The 23,858-nt window shown below is 33.9% G+C and overlaps 3 protein-coding genes and 1 long non-coding RNA gene across 4 annotated transcripts; 1 reads left to right on the top strand and 3 right to left on the bottom strand.

The window, feature by feature from the left end:
* Positions 1-3,534: 3,534 nt before the first annotated feature.
* Positions 3,535-4,136, bottom strand: LOC114166101. Its single transcript, XR_003599851.1, has 3 exons — positions 4,064-4,136; positions 3,868-3,986; positions 3,535-3,782 (listed from the first exon to the last, which is right to left on the bottom strand). It is a non-coding gene; the product is annotated as an uncharacterized LOC114166101 (long non-coding RNA).
* Positions 4,137-4,167: 31 nt separating this feature from the next.
* LOC114165342 lies at positions 4,168-5,792 on the bottom strand. The gene is made up of 2 exons (XM_028049987.1): positions 4,335-5,792; positions 4,168-4,185 (listed from the first exon to the last, which is right to left on the bottom strand). Exons 1-2 carry the CDS (start codon positions 5,790-5,792, stop codon positions 4,168-4,170), a joined length of 1,476 nt encoding a protein of 491 aa, XP_027905788.1.
* A 2,417-nt stretch (positions 5,793-8,209) lies between these two features.
* On the top strand, positions 8,210-9,979 carry LOC114165341. The gene has a single exon (XM_028049986.1). It carries the CDS (start codon positions 8,210-8,212, stop codon positions 9,977-9,979), a length of 1,770 nt encoding a protein of 589 aa, XP_027905787.1.
* An 8,076-nt stretch (positions 9,980-18,055) lies between these two features.
* On the bottom strand, positions 18,056-23,304 carry LOC114166329 (laccase-7-like). Its single transcript, XM_028051042.1, has 6 exons — positions 23,196-23,304; positions 22,199-22,350; positions 20,809-21,053; positions 20,188-20,316; positions 18,445-19,401; positions 18,056-18,353 (listed from the first exon to the last, which is right to left on the bottom strand). Exons 1-6 carry the CDS (start codon positions 23,286-23,288, stop codon positions 18,226-18,228), a joined length of 1,704 nt encoding a protein of 567 aa, XP_027906843.1. The 5' UTR covers positions 23,289-23,304; the 3' UTR covers positions 18,056-18,225.
* Positions 23,305-23,858: the final 554 nt, after the last annotated feature.

Here is a 23,858-nt window from a genome sequence, read left to right as displayed (position 1 = left end):
CAATAAATAAAATTACTAAAAAATAATAGAAATATTCAAATATGAGACAAATTTTTTTTAATTGACATACATCATTTTAACATAATTACATAAATGTTATGATAAGATAAAAAATATATTAGAGATGCGAATGAGTTTCATGACAAACCAAATAATTAGAAAAAAAAATTTATATATATATATATATATATATATATATATATATATATATATATATATATATATATATATATATATATATATATATATATATATATATAAAGGGGATTCCTCTTTTTGTGTCCACATTTCATAATACATGTTTTACCCTTAATTATTTTATCTATATCTATATCTATATCTATCCTCTATAACAATAAAGGAGATTCCTCTTTTTGCGTCCACATTTCATAATACCCGTTTTACCCTTATTTATTTTATAAATAATTTACTTTTAATCATTTTTTGTACAAATCTCTTTTGAAATCTCTTGTCTTAAATCATTATTTAAATTTTTTTTACATATCTTATTTTTTTAAATTTTATATTTAACAACTATTTTAAAATTTATATATTTGTTATTGATCTTAAATTTTTTTAAAATTGAAAAAAGCGAATACATAGGCACGACAACGCCTGTGTTCGCTAGTATATATATATATATATATATATATATTTTTTTTCTTCATTAATTGTGAATATTTGAATAATTTAAATGATAACAGATATATGGTGGGGACGAATATTATGGCGGGGATATGTACATCCCCATAACCATCCATACCCAATTGAAAAAATCAAAGATTCCCCATATTCATATTCCATACCCAAACTCATACCCAGTCAATGCGAAAATTTTCATCAAGATAGGGACGGGTTAAGACAATATCCACATAAACAGGTTTATTTGCCAATTCTGATCAAGTTGGAATTTTGAAAGCAATTTTGATTTAATTTTTGAATTGCTTACGGTGGGATATTTTGTACAAGCGGGAACCAAGTGAAAATGAAGGATTAGTGTTTCATCTTCTTTCTGGCAACAAACACACCACAAGCACTTTCATCATTCTTCTCTGCTCCGCTCCGCTCCAAACTCCACTTTACATTACCACTCCGCTCCGCCCACCACCATGCGCACTTCTCGCACTCGTCTTTCGTCACCAGACTGTCATCAGATCGGACCTTCGATCTCGTCTTGGAAACTACTCCGTTGGAGCTCACGTCCTCTTATCGTTGTGTTGACGAGGATCGTTTCTCCCGTAGCTGCTATATGAGGTTCTACTTCTCTCTCTCTATTTCATTTTTTATATGAGGTCCTGCTTTTTCTTCCATGTTTCATTTTTTATTGGTGTGGTTTGGGTTCTCATAATATTTAAGAGAAGTGAGCATGCTTTTCGTTTTTTATTTTCACTGATTTTGGGAACTCCTATTTTATGGTGGTTTGAATACGGTTATATTGTGTTGGTAGAAGGAATCTCGACGTTTCCCTGATTTATTTTGCTGGTGCAGTTTTGATTGTGTGCTAGGTATCTTAATCTCTTCTGTTTTCTCTTTCTGTTTTCGTTCTTATAAATCATGGTTTGGGTTGATAATTATCCTTCTTTACCTCTTTTGTTATATTTCATATTCAAGGTTTCTCATTTAAATAAAAGTTATATTGGCTTAAGATTGTGGTTCTTTCTGGCTTTTTCGTGACTAATTTTTGAAGTATCATGCCTTTAGCTGGGGCAATGTGCAATGGGTACTGAATATGTGGCATTATAATTGTGATGTTTTGCTTTGTTACTCTCTAATACATTATTTCTTGATTGTTTTTATTTCATCTATCTGTGGTGCCTTCTAAGAGTGTTAAAGTTTTGTAATTGGAGCAGTTGCAGCAATACATAACTTATATACTGCATTGGGCAACCTTGTTCTTCCCGGGTGGGTTCCTAGTGTAGGTGATCAGTGCAGACAAGGGTGGCAGGGTGTTCGATGTAATGGTTCAGTAATTCAAGAAATGTATGTAACCACTTTCTCTTGCTTCTATCTCACATTGATTGAAATGCACAGAATATATAACCAGTAGCTCTTTGTCATTCATGACAGAACTCTGAATGGTGCAAACATGGGAGGAGAGTTGGGTGACAGCTTAGGAAGTTTAATTTGTTTCTATCAGAGCAATATAAATACATCTCTCTTTCTATCAATAAAAAAAATGCTCCAAATCTCAGATAAGTGAAAATAACATAAACCATTATATTTTGACGGATAAAGATATGATTGTATCGAACATTAAACCTGAATTTTTGAGCCATAGGTACCTTAAATCATTTACCATTCAACCTGAAGTTTTGAGTCATTTTGACCTGTTTTTGTTGACTAAACCACTCATTTCAGCCTTAAACCTCTAAAACCAATCTGCACCTTACTATTGAGTGGTGAAGAAGTCTTGGAATTGTATTGGGAGGTTCTTGGTGAAATTCAAGTGTGGGTGAAGACCACGAATGAGCTTGGTATTTTTGAGATCATGGCCAAAGCAGGTGAAGGTGCCAAGCTCTTAGCAGAAGAGATTACAGAAAAAGTTGGCATAAAGAACCCACAAGCACCAACTATGGTGAATCGGATTCTGAGGCTATTGGATCACTCCATGTTATCTTCATGTCTTGGTGAAGAGGACCAAAATTCTGGGAAGAGACTCTATAGCCTCACATATGCATCCAAATGCTTTGATTCTGATGCTGATGGTGTCTCATTCGGAGCTTCCTTGAACTTGATTCTTGGCAAGCCTTTTTGGATAGCTGGTTAGTTTTTAATTCTATTCATTTCCATATAAATGATGTCTTTTAAGTACATTTTCCTCCTAATAATTAATTAGTTTTAATCTATTCATTTTGAAGATAGTGTGGTTTATGCCTCGCATATATGTCTTATCTCATTATGAGTCTTTATGAATATTCTTCATCTTCACTTGACCCAGTGTTATTGATATCGGATAACGGAAAATATCGGCAACCCCAAAAACCTTTATAAAGTTATAGCGGAAACCATAACGGGTTATGGCGGAAGTAATTATAACGGAAACCATAACCTTTATAAAAAAAAATATAATACCACCACATATAATTTTAATGAAAAAGTAATGATATTATGTATAAAAATTCAAAACACTACAAATTTAAAGTTCAAAACATAAAATAGCAAAACATCATTAAATGTATGTATTAAGTCTCTTTCTAATCATCATATTCTTCTTCAACTCCAACATAATTGTCTTCAATGTCATCATCCAATGGGGCATATCCCTCCTCCTCTTCCCCTTCTGAGAGACTCTTGTCAAAGTTAAGTAATTTTTCAAACTCGGAATCAGAGCTATCATGCAATTCATTTTGAACTTGAATTTGAGTCCTCTCTTTACCCTTCTTAGATTGTGTTGGAGTTGGAGTTGGAGTTGCACCTGGACCTTTCTTAGAAGCATGGGAAGATCCAATAACAATATCATCATTTGATGGTTGCTTTCTTTTATTAGTTGTTTGTCTCCTTGTATAAACTACTGGTTCTCCAATACCTGAAGCTTCATAAACAGTTGCCCAATTAAGAGCGGGATCATCATGAAAAACCAAATCATTACCTCCCTCTTCATTATCATTATCATCATCAACTTCTCCCACTAACCACTCATTACATTCATCAATGTCATTCAATAAAATAGGGTCTATTTCATCCCTAATATTGTATCTTTGAGCAAGTTGTTGATTATACTTTATGTAAACCAAATCATGCAACCTTTTGTGGTCCAGTCTATTCCTTTTCTTTGAATGAATCTGCAATGTGAATAAGTAATATGTAAATTAATTTCTTTCTACAACTTACAAACTAATATAATAATGAAATGAGTTGTCTTATTACTTGCTCAAAAACACTCCAATTGCGCTCACATCCCGATGAACTACATGTCAAGCTTAAAATCTTGATAGCTAGTTTTTGTAAGTTGGGAGCTGCATGCCCATAATTCTTCCACCATTGAGCTACACGAGCAACGAAAGTAGCTTAGAATGTAACCATTATATCTTAGCACAATTTAAAAAGTGTTCGAGTGTCTCACCTGGGGCTGTGGTTTTCCTTGATTCTTTGGCAAAATCATCACCAAAGAGTCCATTTGCACTCTTATAAAGAGGTAACTCAGTTAAAATTTTTTGTTGCACATCTTTACTTGGCACCAACCTCCTAATGCAATCATATAATCCGTTTGTAACTTCCAAATCATATTCCATGTCTGGGTTGGAATAAAAGAACTCTGGGTTCAAAAAGTGACCAGCAGCATGCAAGGGGCGATGAAGTTGACATGTCCATCTATTATCAATAATTGTGAATACATCATTGTATTTACTTTCATCGTTGTTGAACGACTTCATTATTGTTTCCTTGGCTTTCTCCATTGCTTCATATATATAACCCATAGCTGCTTTTCTTTCCCCATCAACTAAACGAAGCACATGAACAAGAGGAGCCATGACTTTGAGAGTAAATACTACTTGATTCCAAAATGAAGGCATAAGAACAATTTTTGTAGCCTCCCTCCCCTTGGCTTCCTTTGATAGCTTGTTATTGCTCCATTCATCAGAAGTGAACATCTTTCTCAAACTTCCCTTCTCTTGATGCAACCTTTGTAATGATAAATAGGAGGTAGCAAACCTTGTAACTGCATGTCTTACTAATTCCCTCTTATTTGTAAATTGTCTCAACAAACTCAAGGTACTAGAATGGCTATAGATAAAGCCAACAAGACTAATTCCTCTTTGAATTGTCTTCTTTATCAAAGGAAGCTTTCCAATATCCTCAAGCATCAAATCTATACAATGGGCAGCACAAGGAGTCCAATAGAGATGAGGTCTTTTCTCTTCTAACAACTTACCAGCCAACACATAATTGCTCCCATTATCTGTTATAACTTGAACAACATTTTCTTCTCCAATTTCCTCCACAAGGGAATCAAGCATCTGAAATAGTTTTTCTCCTGTCTTCACAAAGTTTGAACCATCAATGGACTTGACAAACATTGTCCCTGCAGGGGAGCTCACCAAAAAGTTAATCAAGCATCGTTGCTTTCGATCAGTCCATGCATCTGACATAATAGAGCAACCATGTTTGCTCCACTGCAATTTATGATCTTGCAACAACTTCTCAGTGTACTCAACTTCCTTGTTGAGAAGCGGAACTCTGATTTCATGATAACTAGGCGCGGGTAAATTGGGTCCATAAGCACCTATGGCATCAATCATATCTTGAAAACTTTTCAATTTCACAAGGTTGAATGACAAACCTGCTTGGTACCAAAATCGAGCAATATATTGATGAACCGAGGCCTTTAAATTTTTGTCACATGCCTCTTTGACGTTAGCTTGCCTTAGTTTTTCCTTTTTTCTCTTCTCTATCGCAGCGGCTGGATTTCTACAGAACATATCCATTGGTCCTTTCCTTCCACCGCTATTTTTCCCTTTATCATTGCTAGTCGTAGAAATTTCAACTTCATCTTCACTCTCATGGTTATCATTGGTTGCATTATATCTAGGATTGATAGAGGAGCTATCTGCTTTTTCTTTATATAATTTCCAAAGTTCTTCTCTCACATTTTTCGGAGTCTTAGTGCAAGCAGCAACATTGCCCTTCTTTGCCATGAGATGTTCTTTTGCTCTAGTAACTCCTCCTTTCATGACTTTCCCACAATAATTGCAAATAGTTGTATTTAAATTTGATTCATCCATCGGATGACAATATTTCCATCCCGGATCACTCCTTTGGGATGTTCTTGGAGGATCATTATCATTGGTCATTATTATTACTGAAAAATAGATATATTTTTTACAAAATAATTATAGTAAAATTAGACAAATAGAAAAGATAAACAAAAAAAATTGAAAAAAAAAAACAAACTTGACAGCAGCGGCGGCGGTCGGCGGCGGCGGTCGGCGGCGGCGGTCGGTGGTCGGCGGCGGTCGGCGGCGGTGGTCGGCGGCGGGCGACGGTGGCAGCTGGTGGCAGTGGGTGGTGGCAGTGGGTTGCAGTGGGTGGCAGCAGCAAGTAGAAAAATTTTAAAGACTTTTGGTGTTGAATATAATAAAATAATGAAGAAAGTTTTACCCAAAACTTGGTTAAATATTAGTTTAATGGGTCAAGATTAGATTTTAGAAAATAAATATGGTAATTGAAAAAATAAATATGGTAACTGAAATTATGATGAAATTATGATAGACAAATAAAATCAGAAAAAAGTATTTTAGAGACGTAATCAAATTTTTAAGTTTATTATCTGGGAATAGAATAAAAACAAAATCATAGTTGAAATGAGGTAATAGTGAAAAATTATGGACAGAATCAAAGTACAAATGAGGTAACAGTGAAAAAAATATGGAGATGTTTGATCGGGACTTAATATTAATGAATATATAATAGGTGAATGAAGAAATTTAGATTGGCAGAGTTGAAATAAGGTAACTCTGTACGTATGATCAATGCTGAATATTAAATGGGTGAGTGAAAAATTTGGATGGAGAAGTGGGCCAAGGCCCAATTTCAAACCACTTTGGTTTATTAGGTTTAGGTCTTAAGTTTTTGGCCATCTTCTCTTTCTTCAACCCGCCGCTGCAACCAACACCAACCCGCCACTGCACAGCTTCTTTCTTATCCTTCTTTCTTCTCTTTCTTCTCTTCTCTTCTCCTGCTGTCCGAGATTTTCGCCACGAGCGTTCCGCAACCGCCACCCGCCACGCGCAAAACGGCCGCCACGAGCCGCCACGCAAATTCCGATTCGCCCCCGCCTTGTTATGGCGGCTGGCCGGAAAACCGCTACCGGTTTCCGCCATATCGGCGCCATGGCCGATATTAAACAACACTGACTTGACCACGGCTCAAGTTAAACATAGAATACAAAAATGAAAAAGACTGGGTTCTTTTATTTATATGGTGCATTGAGGTTTAGTGATGTGAGGGATGAGTGAATGAATGGTGAATGGTGAATGGTGAATGAAAAGGTGAGTGAAGTGAGGGATGAGTGGGGTGTAGGTCGCACGGGTGTGTGTGAGATAGAGAAAAAATGTGAGTGGACTGCGCGTCCCACGAGTGTGTGAGAAAGGAAAAAATGACACGTTGCAGTCTTGTATAATGGATTTTTGGTATGAAGAAAAGAAGAAACCAGCAATATGGTTAGAAATAAGAATAGTACTTTCAGTGTTGTTTAATATCGGCCATGGCGCCGATATGGCGGAAACCGGTAGCGGTTTTCCGGCCAGCCGCCATAACAAGGCGGGGGCGAATCGGAATTTGCGTGGCGGCTCGTGGCGGCCGTTTTGCGCGTGGCGGGTGGCGGTTGCGGAACGCTCGTGGCGAAAATCTCGGACAGCAGGAGAAGAGAAGAGAAGAAAGAGAAGAAAGAAGGAGAAGAAAGAAGCTGTGCAGTGGCGGGTTGGTGTTGGTTGCAGCGGCGGGTTGAAGAAAGAGAAGATGGCCAAAAACTTAAGACCTAAACCTAATAAACCAAAGTGGTTTGAAATTGGGCCTTGGCCCACTTCTCCATCCAAATTTTTCACTCACCCATTTAATATTCAGCATTGATCATACGTACAGAGTTACCTTATTTCAACTCTGCCAATCTAAATTTCTTCATTCACCTATTATATATTCATTAATATTAAGTCCCGATCAAACATCTCCATATTTTTTTCACTGTTACCTCATTTGTACTTTGATTCTGTCCATAATTTTTCACTATTACCTCATTTCAACTATGATTTTGTTTTTATTCTATTCCCAGATAATAAACTTAAAAATTTGATTACGTCTCTAAAATACTTTTTTCTGATTTTATTTGTCTATCATAATTTCATCATAATTTCAGTTACCATATTTATTTTTTCAATTACCATATTTATTTTCTAAAATCTAATCTTGACCCATTAAACTAATATTTAACCAAGTTTTGGGTAAAACTTTCTTCATTATTTTATTATATTCAACACCAAAAGTCTTTAAAATTTTTCTACTTGCTGCTGCCACCCACTGCAACCCACTGCCACCAGCTGCCACCGTCGCCCGCCGCCGACCACCGCCGCCGACCGCCGACCGCCGCCGCCGACCGCCGCCGCCGCTGCTGTCAAGTTTGTTTTTTTTTCAATTTTTTTTGTTTATCTTTTCTATTTGTCTAATTTTACTATAATTATTTTGTAAAAAATATATCTATTTTTCAGTAATAATAATGACCAATGATAATGATCCTCCAAGAACATCCCAAAGGAGTGATCCGGGATGGAAATATTGTCATCTGATGGATGAATCAAATTTAAATACAACTATTTGCAATTATTGTGGGAAAGTCATGAAAGGAGGAGTTACTAGAGCAAAAGAACATCTCATGGCAAAGAAGGGCAATGTTGCTGCTTGCACTAAGACTCCGAAAAATGTGAGAGAAGAACTTTGGAAATTATATAAAGAAAAAGCAGATAGCTCCTCTATCAATCCTAGATATAATGCAACCAATGATAACCATGAGAGTGAAGATGAAGTTGAAATTTCTACGACTAGCAATGATAAAGGGAAAAATAGCGGTGGAAGGAAAGGACCAATGGATATGTTCTGTAGAAATCCAGCCGCTGCGATAGAGAAGAGAAAAAAGGAAAAACTAAGGCAAGCTAACATCAAAGAGGCATGTGACAAAAATTTAAAGGCCTCGGTTCATCAATATATTGCTCGATTTTGGTACCAAGCAGGTTTGTCATTCAACCTTGTGAAATTGAAAAGTTTTCAAGATATGATTGATGCCATAGGTGCTTATGGACCCAATTTACCCGCGCCTAGTTATCATGAAATCAGAGTTCCGCTTCTCAACAAGGAAGTTGAGTACACTGAGAAGTTGTTGCAAGATCATAAATTGCAGTGGAGCAAACATGGTTGCTCTATTATGTCAGATGCATGGACTGATCGAAAGCAACGATGCTTGATTAACTTTTTGGTGAGCTCCCCTGCAGGGACAATGTTTGTCAAGTCCATTGATGGTTCAAACTTTGTGAAGACAGGAGAAAAACTATTTCAGATGCTTGATTCCCTTGTGGAGGAAATTGGAGAAGAAAATGTTGTTCAAGTTATAACAGATAATGGGAGCAATTATGTGTTGGCTGGTAAGTTGTTAGAAGAGAAAAGACCTCATCTCTATTGGACTCCTTGTGCTGCCCATTGTATAGATTTGATGCTTGAGGATATTGGAAAGCTTCCTTTGATAAAGAAGACAATTCAAAGAGGAATTAGTCTTGTTGGCTTTATCTATAGCCATTCTAGTACCTTGAGTTTGTTGAGACAATTTACAAATAAGAGGGAATTAGTAAGACATGCAGTTACAAGGTTTGCTACCTCCTATTTATCATTACAAAGGTTGCATCAAGAGAAGGGAAGTTTGAGAAAGATGTTCACTTCTGATGAATGGAGCAATAACAAGCTATCAAAGGAAGCCAAGGGGAGGGAGGCTACAAAAATTGTTCTTATGCCTTCATTTTGGAATCAAGTAGTATTTACTCTCAAAGTCATGGCTCCTCTTGTTCATGTGCTTCGTTTAGTTGATGGGGAAAGAAAAGCAGCTATGGGTTATATATATGAAGCAATGGAGAAAGCCAAGGAAACAATAATGAAGTCGTTCAACAACGATGAAAGTAAATACAATGATGTATTCACAATTATTGATAATAGATGGACATGTCAACTTCATCGCCCCTTGCATGCTGCTGGTCACTTTTTGAACCCAGAGTTCTTTTATTCCAACCCAGACATGGAATATGATTTGGAAGTTACAAACGGATTATATGATTGCATTAGGAGGTTGGTGCCAAGTAAAGATGTGCAACAAAAAATTTTAACTGAGTTACCTCTTTATAAGAGTGCAAATGGACTCTTTGGTGATGATTTTGCCAAAGAATCAAGGAAAACCACAACCCCAGGTGAGACACTCGAACACTTTTTAAATTGTGCTAAGATATAATGGTTACATTCTAAGCTACTTTCGTTGCTCGTGTAGCTCAATGGTGGAAGAATTATGGGCATGCAGCTCCCAACTTACAAAAACTAGCTATCAAGATTTTAAGCTTGACATGTAGTTCATCGGGATGTGAGCGCAATTGGAGTGTTTTTGAGCAAGTAATAAGACAACTCATTTCATTATTATATTAGTTTGTAAGTTGTAGAAAGAAATTAATTTACATATTACTTATTCACATTGCAGATTCATTCAAAGAAAAGGAATAGACTGGACCACAAAAGGTTGCATGATTTGGTTTACATAAAGTATAATCAACAACTTGCTCAAAGATACAATATTAGGGATGAAATAGACCCTATTTTATTGAATGACATTGATGAATGTAATGAGTGGTTAGTGGGAGAAGTTGATGATGATAATGATAATGAAGAGGGAGGTAATGATTTGGTTTTTCATGATGATCCCGCTCTTAATTGGGCAACTGTTTATGAAGCTTCAGGTATTGGAGAACCAGTAGTTTATACAAGGAGACAAACAACTAATAAAAGAAAGCAACCATCAAATGATGATATTGTTATTGGATCTTCCCATGCTTCTAAGAAAGGTCCAGGTGCAACTCCAACTCCAACTCCAACACAATCTAAGAAGGGTAAAGAGAGGACTCAAATTCAAGTTCAAAATGAATTGCATGATAGCTCTGATTCCGAGTTTGAAAAATTACTTAACTTTGACAAGAGTCTCTCAGAAGGGGAAGAGGAGGAGGGATATGCCCCATTGGATGATGACATTGAAGACAATTATGTTGGAGTTGAAGAAGAATATGATGATTAGAAAGAGACTTAATACATACATTTAATGATGTTTTGCTATTTTATGTTTTGAACTTTAAATTTGTAGTGTTTTGAATTTTTATACATAATATCATTACTTTTTCATTAAAATTATATGTGGTGGTATTATATTTTTTTTTTATAAAGGTTATGGTTTCCGTTATAATTACTTCCGCCATAACCCGTTATGGTTTCCGCTATAACTTTATAAAGGTTTTTGGGGTTGCCGATATTTTCCGTTATCCGATATCAATAACACTGAGTACTTTTCAGAATAAGATTATGAGTAGTAAGAAAATAGAAAATGAGATACGATAAAAGGAAAATTTTTCACTATTTTTAATTAATTTAATTAATTCAACCGATTCATTTTTTTTAATTTATATTTTATTATTATCTCTTATTTACTCTTTATTTTGTTTATTTTTATCTTTTTTATTACTATTTACCGTTTACTATTTTTTAGTTCTTGAAAATATTGTTTTATCGAAACCTGACATTTGCTCTACTGTCCATAAATTAAGTCAATTTTTGTCTAAACCGTGTTCTGAACATTTAAGTGCTGCACATTTCCTTCTGAGATCCTTAAAACTTACTGTTGGATAATGCTATTATTTAAATCTGCTTCTGACTATTCTTTACATGCCTATATGGATGCTGATTGGGGTTCTTGTATTGATACGCCACAACCACCGGTTTCTACATATTCTTCTAGAACTCTTTGGTCTGCTGGAAATCCAAGAAACAACCTACAATCAGCAAATTTACTGCAGAAGTTTAGTATAAATCCCTTGCATCTGTGACTACTGAAATCACTTGGCTTAGAAATTTGCTCACTGACTTCCACATTTTTACATCTTTTTCTGCGGTGTATTGTGACAACAAAACTACTATTAGTAGTGCTTCCAATCCTACTCACCATGAGTGGACAAAACACTTGGAAATAAATCTCCATTTCGTGCTAGAACAAGTGGATAAAAGGTGTCATCAAACTCTTCCATATTAGAAGACATCATCAAATTGCAAATGTCTTTATTAAAGTATAATGCAAATTCTAGAACAATCTAGAAAAAATCTAAGATAGAGTTATTGAAATGTAATGAAACTTCTAGAGTATTGGAGAAAAGCTTAGGATAGAAAGAAAAGTCAAAAACATTCTACTATGTAGAAAGATCTAGAATATTTCTAGAATATTCTATAGGTCTATAAATACCCATGTACTCAATCATTTGATGAATGACAAGAACTAAGACCAGTTCTAGCACACCACTCACTACTACAACTACTACATACTCCTTCCAACTACAACTTCCACATTCTACTATCTCCACAATTTTCTCTATCCCATCAACTATTCCTTTCACAACCTCAAAATACTATCAGTGGTACCAGAGCTACGTTCGGTCATCTACTGGGCGTAGATAAATTTTTCAACTACTTCAACAAAAAATTAGAACTCCATTCTATACTACTTCCAAAATATTTTCTCAATCTATGGCCACTACCAATCAAACATCATCAATTCCAGTACCTATTTTCACAGGAGAAAATTATGATTTTTGGAGTGTCAAAATGAAAACATTTTTTCGCTCTCAAGACTTATGGGACATTATAGAAGAGGGATTCACTATTCCAGAAGACACTTCAACTCTTACTGCAGCTCAGAAGAAGGAGTTGAAGGAAAACAAATAGAAGGATTCAAGGGCTTTATTTGCTCTTCAACAAGCAGTTGATGACACAATCTTTCCGAGAATAATTGGTGCCACAAGTGCAAAGCAAGCTTGTAACACAATACAAGAAGAGTTTCAAGGAAGTGATGAGGTACGCAATGTTAAACTTCATTCTCTAAGACGAGAGTTTCAATTAATAAGAATGAAAGAATCTGAGACCATTAAAGACTACTATTCTAGAATAAAGGAAATAGTTAGTCAGATGAGAGCCTATGGGGAAACTATTCTTGACAAAAAAATCATTGAGAAAATTTTAATTTCTATTCCCCAAAAATATGATGCAATTGCAACCGCGATTGAACAAACAAAGGATTCGGCCACATTGTCAGTAACACAACTAATGGGCTCTCTTGAAGCTTATGAACGAAGATTGAAAAGGCATGAAGAAGACTCAGTCGAAAATGCCATTCAATCAAAACTAAAATTACGATCTCAGAATAAAGAATATGAAGGAAATAAAAGTAAAGGAGAAATGTCTAGAAATAAAGAAAATTCTAGAAGCTTCCCTATGTCCCGTCAAGGAAAATATCCCTCATGTGGCATATGTAAAAAGACAAGTGATGAGTGCGTATTTTTGCCCTCATTCAGTGTTTAATTCTGAGTATTTAATTGAATTTGTGTGTTTAAAGATTAATTTAATTGGGATTTCCTATAATTGGGTTTATTGAGCATGAGATACAAAAACATGTTAAAAATAGCTTTTTAGTTGCATAAATGTTCTTTGGATATTTTGAGGTGTGTTACTGCAGCTACAGCTAAGTTGAGCTCATGGAGGTGCGGAAATAAATTGATTAAAGCTTCATGACACCTTAAAGATAAATCCAAGAATAAGAAATTATCAAAAGCACAAAAACTCAAGCCAAGCATTGCATGAAGACGGCAAGAAAAACTTGAAAAGGTGAAGAAGTTTGGCTAAACCAAGAAGAGAGGAACAAAAAAATTGGACCTTGCGGTTTTCTTTATCTTTATGATAGAAGATAATTTGGGAAAAATATATCTTTAGATATTTTATTTGATATTTTTAAATAATTATCTTATTTAATTATATCATAAAATATTAAAAGATATTAACTACCAAATCTTTTTAAATATGACAAGATCTTCTGGAATCTTTTTAGATCCACAACAAACAAATATATCTTGAAGATATTGGATTATTTAGAAGATAATTTGAGGAGATTGCAAATGGTTGATTTGGAAAATTAATACAAATATTAATTGGTGATAATTTATCATATATCTTTAAGTAATTAATTTATTTAATTATATTAGAGATTGATATTATCAACCAACTTTTTGTCAAATACTCTATATCTCTCCAAATATTTTTAAATATTTATATTTATCTTTATTTTAAAAGATATTTGAGAGATTTTAGCATCAGAAAAGCCCAGTCCAATTCCTATATAAAGAGACCAAGGGAGAAGTAGAAAACAAGCTCGGGACTTCGGAGTTTTGGAACCCTTAGGGGGCCCTAATTTCGTTTCCTTTCTCTCTCTCCATTCTTCTATTTTTATTCTGTATTCCATGAATTGCTAAATTTCTTGGGTTGATTCCATTGTAATTTCATTATGGATTCTGAGGTTAGAATGAAATAATTTCTTTGTTCTTTTTATTATTGTTGAGGTTTTTTTTATCTATGTCTTTTATCTTTGAATCATATAAAAAGTAATGATTTTAAATCTATATGCATATTGATCATATGAGTTCAAGGGTTTTTAAATCTAATTGAGACTTTTCTTTGATTTTATTTAGAAACTTTCATGTGATTAAACGAGTTTTACCAATAATTGAGACTTTACTTTGGTTAAAGGTATTTACTCTAACGAAAATTAATTGAGACTTTACTGTGATTAATTAAGCTTTTTATTTGGTGAGGAGATAAAAGAATAGACATGATTAGGCATAGTAAATTTGATTGAGACTATACTTTGGTTGAATTTAATGTGGATAATCTAAAAGTTCTCACTTTTAATTGAGACTGTACTTTAGTAAAAAGTGAGAGCGCCAACAAATTAATTGAGACTTTACATTGATTAATTTGTAAAACTATAACAATAATTAATTGAGCAATAATCTTTAGATAACCGATGATGAATCTATTTTGAAAAAGCAATGGAATCAATCTATTTTCCTTACTATTGTTTTTATTTCTTTTTATCTTTTAAATTTTATTTCTATCTTTGTTTATCTTAATCCCCTATATTTTTTTATTTTATTTGACTAACTCATTTGTATAGTTTTATAAGAATTAATTTGTTAAAAATCAATTATGTGTTCGTTGGGAGACGACTTAGGGTTATTTTACCCTTTCTATTTTCTTGACTACTATCTTAGCAATACTGAAGTTGTTATAGTTTAGTAGTATTAATTTGATCACGTCAACGACAGCGTTATCAACAAGTCAAATGGAAAAATATTGTTGGCATCATGAAAAACCTCAATGTCAGTACTGCAAGAAATTTGGTCACGTAGAGAAGTATTGTCGTAATAAAAAGTATCAAGCAAACTTTGCTGAAGAACGTAATCAAGAGCAACACTTATTTTATGCCAATCAAGAATCTCCTAGCGGAAGAGAAAGTTGGTACTTGGATAGTGGATGCAGCAATCACATAGCCAAAGATCAAAGCATCTTCAAAGACATTGATAAATCTGTCAGTGTTAAAGTTCAACTAGGAAACGGTGTCATAGTGGAGTCTCAAGGCAAAGGAACTGTCATGGTGGAGACAAAGAAAGGTACGAAATTCATCAAGGATGTTTTACTGGTTCCCAATCTTAAAGAGAATCTTTTAAGTATTGGCCAAATGATGGAGAATGGATATTCTCTTCACTTTAAGAAAGATACATGCAAAATTTATGACAGTAGAAAGATAGAAATTGGCCAAGTAAAAATTGATAAGAGAAATAGAAGCTTTCCCATAAGCTTCAAACCTGGAACTAATATTGCCATGAAGGCAGAAGTTGATGACTCGTGGCTTTGACATAGGAGATTTGGCCACTTCAACACACATGCCTTAAAGCTTCTATATCAGAAAAACATGATGAGAGATCTTCCATTCTTAAAGGAGAATAATGAATCATGTGAAGGATGTCTCCTTGGTAAACAACATCGATTACCATTCTCGACGGACAAAGCATGGAGAGCAAAAGACTTACTAGAGTTGATCCATACTGATGTTTGCAGACCAATGAGGACGCCTTCACATCACAACAATAGGTATTTCATCCTCTTCATTGATGACTTCTCTAGAATGACATGGGTTTATTTCTTAAAGGCAAAGTCAGAAGTCTTTGGAATATTCAAGAAATTCAAGGCCCTTGTCGAGAAGCAAAGTGGAAAACAGATAAAAGTACTTAGAAGTGATCGTGGAAAGGAGTATACATCTCGCGAGTTTGACAAATTCTGCGAAGATGAAGGCATAAAGAGACAACTCACAGTCGCATATACTCCACAACAAAATGGTGTGTCAGAAAGAAAAAATCGCACAGTCATGGAGATGGCAAGATCAATGCTAAAAGAGAAAGGTATGCCTAACACTTTTTGGGTTGAAGCAGTCTACACTGCAGTTTACATTTTAAACAGATGTCCAACTAAGGCAGTCCAAGACAAGACTCCTATTGAAGCTTGGAGTGGAAGAAAACCATTAGCCAAACACCTACGAGTATTTGGATCTATCTGCTACATACATGTTCCTGATCAAAGGAGGCACAAGCTTGAAGACAAGACTATACGAGGAATATTCTTGGGATATAACACACAATCAAAAGGCTATCGAGTTTACAACCCACAAACAAAAAAGCTCGTCATTAGTCGAGATGTTGAAATTGATGAAAATGCTTCTTGGAATTGGGAAGAAGACAAAATTGTTAAAAGCAGCACTTTAGTCCCAGTGCAACAATATCAAGAAGAAATTCAAGAAGAGGTAGAAGCTTCAGGTACGCCTTCTCCACCTCCATTAGAAGATTCTTCACTAGAGTCCACTCCAAGACGAGTAAGATCTTTGCTAGACATATACGAAACCTGCAATATGGCCATGATTGAGCCTAATTGCTATGAGGAAGCATCAAAGCAAGAGGTATGGGTCAAGGCTATGGAAGAAGAGGTTAAAATGATTGAGAAGAATAATACTTGGGAGCTCGTAAATTGTCCTCAAGGAAAAGACATCATTGGAGTGAAATGGGTATATAAAACAAAGTTCAATCCTAATGGAACTATACAAAAGCACAAGGCCAGATTGGTCGCAAAAAGTACTGCACAACAGAAGACCAAATTGCAGATATTTTTTACAAAGGCACTACCAAGACCAAGGTTTGAACTACTACGCGCTATGCTTGGAGTTACCGAATTTGCATCAAGGAGGAGTATTAAAGTATAATGCAAATTCTAGAACAATCTAGAAAAAATCTAAGATAGAGTTATTGAAATGTAATGAAACTTCTTGAGTATTGGAGAAAAGCTTAGGATAGGAAGAAAAGTCAAAAACATTCTACTATGTAGAAAGATCTAGAACTATTTGCTCAAGTTCTAGCTAGAAGTTTCTAGAATATTCTATAGGTCTATAAATACCCATGTACTCAATCATTTGATGAATGACAAGAACTAAGACCACTTCTAGCACATCACTCACTACTACAACTACTACATACTCCTTCCAACTACAACTTCCACATTTTACTATCTCCACAATTTTCTCTATCCCATCAACTATTCCTTTCACAACCTCAAAATACTATCAGTCTTCGTCAAATCTGCCAAGACATTCCTTTATATCTATTCTTTCCAAGACGAGAGTTGATAAGATTTTTCTCCCTTGAGGGGATCTACTATTTCTGTTATTTTCGTCTTTTCTTTTGATGTCCTTTTATATTTGGGCTTGTACTGCTTTTCCTGTATCAAATACTTTGCTTTTCAATCTATGAAGTTGCTTTCTATGTAATACTTACACATGCTTACTTAAGGGCAATACAATGTTTACTAGAGCATTGTGGTTTAAAGCAAAGATAAGTGAACACCATGTTTGCTTGAGTGTGTTGCTTCAGCACTTTTGAATGGCTTAACAAGATTGCTTGAAAATAGTGTCATTAAGTGACTACATTCTTGATTTGAGCGACTACACTAAAAAATGTGACCATTTGATACTTTTACTCGGTTAAAAATTTACGAACTTTAATAATCTTTTCCTTTTGTTACGGTAATTTTGAAACAATCATATAATTAGAAAATGTCACTCATTATTGTTCACATGATTTGTGACATTTTTTATAATGAACTTGTTAATGACGAAGTATAGCTACCACAAGTTTTCTCACTACCACATTTGAAAAAAAAGGTTTTGATAACTTTTGTAATAAAATAATTAACAAAATATGATTTAGTCTCCATGACAATTATTTATTAATAGACGTCACAAATTTTACAATCTCATAATAAAATACATCACAATCGGGGACGCCTTGCCCATAAAAAAAAAAATATCTATATTTTATAGAAGATGCATGCATGAACTTAGAGAATCATAAAAAAACTTTTATCTGGTTATCATACATACTCTTTATTTATTCCAGGTCAAACAAATTGAATTAGGGATTCACCTTATCGAAAAGGATTGTACATAATACATATGATAAAATCTCCACCATTTATTTCTACTTTAATTTATGAGGTCTAAATTATTGATACATTTTTCACTTAACACTGCGGCAAATCAGCTGGCGGCGGAGGCAACTTCCACGGTTCAGGTCCATCTTCAACCTCAAAAGCCATCGCCAACCCCCATGGCAAATGAGTCTCCAAATGGCAGTGCATAAGCCACATACCTGCCACACCATATACAAACTTAAGTTCATCCACATATAATTTTTTTCATATAATAGAAATATGAATTTAGTAAAGAAAAAGATAATAAACCTGGATTATTTGCTTGGAATCTAATAACGGCCCATCCTCCGACCGGCACTGCAATTGTGTTACGAATCTGAGGATTATCCAAATTAAACTTTGATTCATCAACGTTTGCATCATAATTCCCAAAGCCTTGTGCCAAGACATGAAAATTGAAGCTGTGAAGGTGAATGGGGTGATTCTCCCGGGCAAGTATAGCCGTATTCTGAAGCACGACTTGCACCGTTGAGTTGAACGTCAACGTCTTCACCTTAGTCGATTTTGGTGCAAACGCTATCTCCGTACCATTAGTCTCCAACGCTGGATCAGTGTAGTTAAACACAAACGGAGGATTACTAGGAAAATCTCTCGTGTAAACACCACTCACGTTTCGGTACAAAGCCTCCATCATTGAAAGTCCCTTAGGTAAAACAAACGACTCATTGTTCATGTTCGCGGAGAGTCTAAAGTTTAGTCCGTTACACGCGTTTGGTCCCGTCTCGTTACAGTGGTCTAACCCGATCCCAAAAGTTACGAACATGTGTTCGTCCACGTGACGTGCCACGGGGACCCAGTGGGGCCCGTAGCCCAAGCCCGTGACGTTGGTGTAGAACTTGTGGGCCGTGGGTGTGTCTGTTTGGAGCGGGAGGTTTGGCATGACGGGTGATGCTGACGTAGCATTGTCGTAAACGAGCAAGGCTCGCGTGATGTTGGCGTTGATTCCGACGTTGGGGTTGGAGTGGTATGGGGTGAAAACCATGTAGTAAGAAGCTCGGGTTTGGTTTGTTGTTACGAGCGCATCCACGGTTTGGCCTGGGGCAAGGACAATAACATCGGTGTTGTATTGTTTGGTGTAGGAGGCGTCGATCGCTACCACTGTGAATGTGTGATTGGCTATCATGAAAAAGTGTTGCTCATTGAGCGCAGCGTTGATGATGCGAAGCAAATAGGTTTCTCCATGCTTCACGTGGACTTCGTATGTCTCTGAAATACCATACTCCAAATGTTAGAAACGTATACATAGATTAAAATTTATTCCTGTACACAAAAAATTTCATCAACATTTGATATACAGTGAGATAATAAAAGTTATAAGGTTTACTAACATTTAATATATACAGAAAAAGAAAAAAAGTAAAAAAATTTAAAACTTAAATTAGGTCGATTTTTTTTAATTTTTATAAGTTAAGAGACTAAAAATATATTTAACTCTTATATTACTTTTAATTAATTAATATTTGACAATGTTTGAAAATAATCCCTGAAGTAATTGACTATATTAATTTTTTAATTAAAATATTTATAAAATTTTATTTATGTTTAATTTTTGAAATTATAGATATATTTTGAGTTAATTAAAACTAGTTACTCCATTTTTATTAAATATATATGCTAAATACAAATTTACGTAAACTTTATATAATTATGAGAATTCGATTGAAATGTGTCCATTGTCCATATAATCTCACTTTGTCACCCAGTCATGTTTAATATCTTTTTTTTTACAAAAATCATAGTAAAAGTTATATTCAATTGGTTTTTATTAGCTGTACATTGTATTTGACATTTAAACTCCAGTAATAGTATGTTTTGAAAAAACGAACACGTTGATGTGGACAAATTCGTGAATTCTCACGTATTAGATTCGGTCAATTTCTTAGTGTGGGATAATTAAATTTTTGAAGAAAATAAGATCGTCACGCATTCAAAATGTTTCAATATAGTATGAAATATATTTGATTTCCAAATTATGGTGAATTGTTGACTTACGATTTTGAGAGCAATTGTAAGAATCACCGGGCAAGCCGTTAATGGTGTAGGCATCTGAATCAACTGGACCAAGACCAGTTTCCGTTGCATCGTTCTCCACATCAACAACATTAGCATTCCACCATTCCCCTGCAATTAATCACCAAACTTTTTTAGTCAAGATTAGGAGTTTGATTCTCGATAAGTAATTGTTAAGGAAAAGATTGTTGTGGGTTGCACAATTGTTTCGTGACGAAAGTCAGGTGGGCCAAGTCACAATCTAAGTGTGGAATTCCTTGTGAGACAATTGCTGAAGGAGAGATTGTTACATATAACATCAATTATTCCGTAACAGAGTCGAGTCACAATCGAATCGTCGCGCGTTTGAGCTACTACACTCTTAAGTTAAAATGATTGTGTCCTCGCTAATGACTAGATTTTTGACATATTAACAAGTACTCGATTCTAAGAATTACAACCTAATAAAAGTTAAGTTCTTATAGTTTTTTTATTCATTATCTCTATTCTTCTTACCGTTTTATTGACCTAATAAATGTGTCTATTTTCTTTCAACTATAAACGTTTGAATAAATTAACTTAGTGATTAACTAAAGGAAATAAAAAGAGAAAAGAAAAGAGTACCAATCAATAAGGGGATTTCTTGGTAAAATGAAGAAAAAGGGTATGTGCTTCCTTTTCGAGGGCGAATGATGAGAGCCCCATAAACAGTTGCACGTAGAAAAGAAGAGTGGGAATGCCACCATAGGGTACCTTCTTGTCCCGTTATGTTATATCTATAGGTATACCTTCCACCAGGACGTATTGGACACTGAGTTACAGATTCAGGACCATCTGCCCAAGCACTCAAAACTTGAAAAATTCCATGCCTGCATGTATATATCATGAAAGATACCTAAACATTTACAATTACCCATCACGTATAATATAATAACAATAATATCACACCAACTACTTACTTGTTCAATAATTAATATTATTTTGTTATATATATTTCGTTAGTCAAAACATTATAACAGAAATCTTAGTCACATTTCTACGTATAGAAAAATCGCAAGTAGAAACTAGAAGAGTTAGATTTAGAAGAAACCTGAGTCTTTTTTGCCTTAACTTTAGTTTTTCAAATGATTGAAAATATGTCACCACAGGCCGGTGAAAAGAAAAATAAATTTTCATTAAATTAATAGAGTGATGTGACAGTTTTTGTTAGTTTAGCAGGTATAGTAAACCTTGACTTTCAATTTACGGTATAAAAGCATTTTAGAGAAAAATTACATACGCGTGAGATAAACGTTTTAGTCAACTTTCAATATTGATGTCTCTTTATTTTAACTGATAAAAAAAATCTCCAACTGAAAAACACAATTGATCAAAAAGTTTTATTCATCATTTTTGTTTATTAAAGATACATTTTTTGTAAAACTTAATGTTTTATTTAAGATAGGATAAAATATATCGAAGAAAAAATGAAGACCAAGGTTTCAACCCGAATATATATCTAAAGTGTCATAGCACAGCTGAGAGAGTAGTTATTTGCATGTAAATATTAAACTCCATGAGTTAAAAAAATGGTGTCCCATATGCTGTAATGTTTTCATTTTTAGTTATGGTAAGGACTAAAGGATGAATTTGAACCTAAGTTCAAATAATAAATTTAAACATTGAACCTAATAATTTGAAATAATAAATTTCAATTTCAATTAAATTTTAAGAAATGTATTTATATTATATACCTTCTTAATAAACAATAAATTTTACTAAAATAAATTTTAAAAAATAAATTTTTAAATCAAATTTAATTTTTTTTAAATTCAGATGGTAAGATGATATATATATATATATATATATATATATATATATATATTTATTTGTATATTGTAAATTAATCTTATATTTAATTAATGTGACTTCTAATATACATTTAATTGAAAAAAAATATGTAATGATATTGGTAAATTGTATTCCATGTAAATGCGTGAAAGATAATTGATTTTGTTAAGGTAGAAAAATTTACCAATGAAGGGTAATATTGTAGGGTGAATCGTTAATTGCATGGACCACAAGAGTATCACCCTCTTCAACGTTAATCGTTGGCCCTGGGAGGCTTCCATTAACTGCAGTAATCACATGCTGATTGCACAACCGTGACACAGTCAAGTTACCAATCTGCAATCAATGAAATTTTATTAAAATGAGATAGATAGACAAAAATATATAAAACGAGATTACTAAATACTTGTGCTTGTTTTGTTTTTCTTTTGTTCATTATTTTCAAATATCTGTACAAGAAACATCGAAAACATTTTTTATTTTCTATTTTGTGTATAAATCATTCAAATCTCGAACATATTGGAAACAAGATGATGTTTTTATTTTCAGAATTCTAAACTTTTAATGTTATGACATGCTAAATAGGAAATATTCAATTAATATAAATTTAGATAAACTATTTTTACATTTTCAACTTTATTCTCATAAATTATTTTATATAATCTTTTTTTATAGTTATTAACCACTCATAATAAAAAATAGGAGTAACTAAGAACTGGTTATAGTTATAAAAGAAAATGAAAAAGATTTATAAATAATAAATACATTCTACTATCCACCTATTTTTTAAAATTCATAAAAAAAAAGGAACTTTTTATAGTAATAGATACGTATAAGAAATATCTAATGTAAAACTCTTCAACTTTGTTGATAACTAGGATCATGTTTCAAAGATGACTTGAAACACTTTCATGATTTATGATACTTTTCAACATATAAAAGTAGTATTTTACTAATTTATCCTCTTAATTGTATAGTTGGGGGGAAATGGCATGGAAAGCTAAAACAACGACTATTTCGAACTAAAAATAAAGCTAATAAGTTATTATTATTGAAATTGAAAAGAGTGACTAAAGAGTAAAAACAAAAACAAAAAAATTGCAAGCCCCAAAAGTTGCAGTATCTATATATTTTTCATCTTGTAATAAGGAAAGAAAAGGAGAAGAATTATGAACTCATACATTGAAAGTGTGTTCAACTACTGCAGCAGAGGCGCATGAAGAAGCTAGGAAAAGAGCAAAAGCCGAGGCCAAAGTAAACAGAAAACGCTTCATGGTCTAAATAAGTAAGCATTAGCTAAAATTGTTAGTGTATATATAAAGAGAGAGCGAAGAATTCAAATTAGCAGCATTACGTGTTTTGCAGTATATGTAATTATGATATTGCATATGGATTTTGACATAAGCATTTGAATTTTCTCCACATTAGACGCAAATCATCGCCATTATGGTAATTATGAATGTTTAGGTTCGCCGTCAGAAGCATCCGCAGTGGGAAATAACAATATACCACTTGGTCAATAACTTGTTTTCATCATCTAACCGGAAATTTTGATTAATGGCCCCTGACTCTGACTTGGCTAAAATAACATCACACTCGTTTTCTTTCGGTTAAACTTTCGAAATTACTTATCATATATATAGATATACATATAAAGTATTTCTTTATTTAATCCAAAATAATGTGAAAACAAAGATTCAAATTTACTAGTTCTAGAATATCTTACACTTAACCAATCTCCATGCCCTAAGTGTGAAGTGTCAAATTAAGGGAGCAAAAGTATAACGAAAATAAAAATACCTATAAGAAAAATTACTTTTAACATCAATTATATTTTACATTCA

The sequence above is a fragment of the Vigna unguiculata genome, chromosome 10, assembly GCF_004118075.2.
Source record: "Vigna unguiculata cultivar IT97K-499-35 chromosome 10, ASM411807v1, whole genome shotgun sequence".
Classification (NCBI taxonomy): Eukaryota; Viridiplantae; Streptophyta; class Magnoliopsida; order Fabales; family Fabaceae; genus Vigna; species Vigna unguiculata.
The sequence above is the reverse complement of the archived record's forward strand: the minus strand, read 5'-3'. Positions and strand labels throughout refer to the sequence as shown.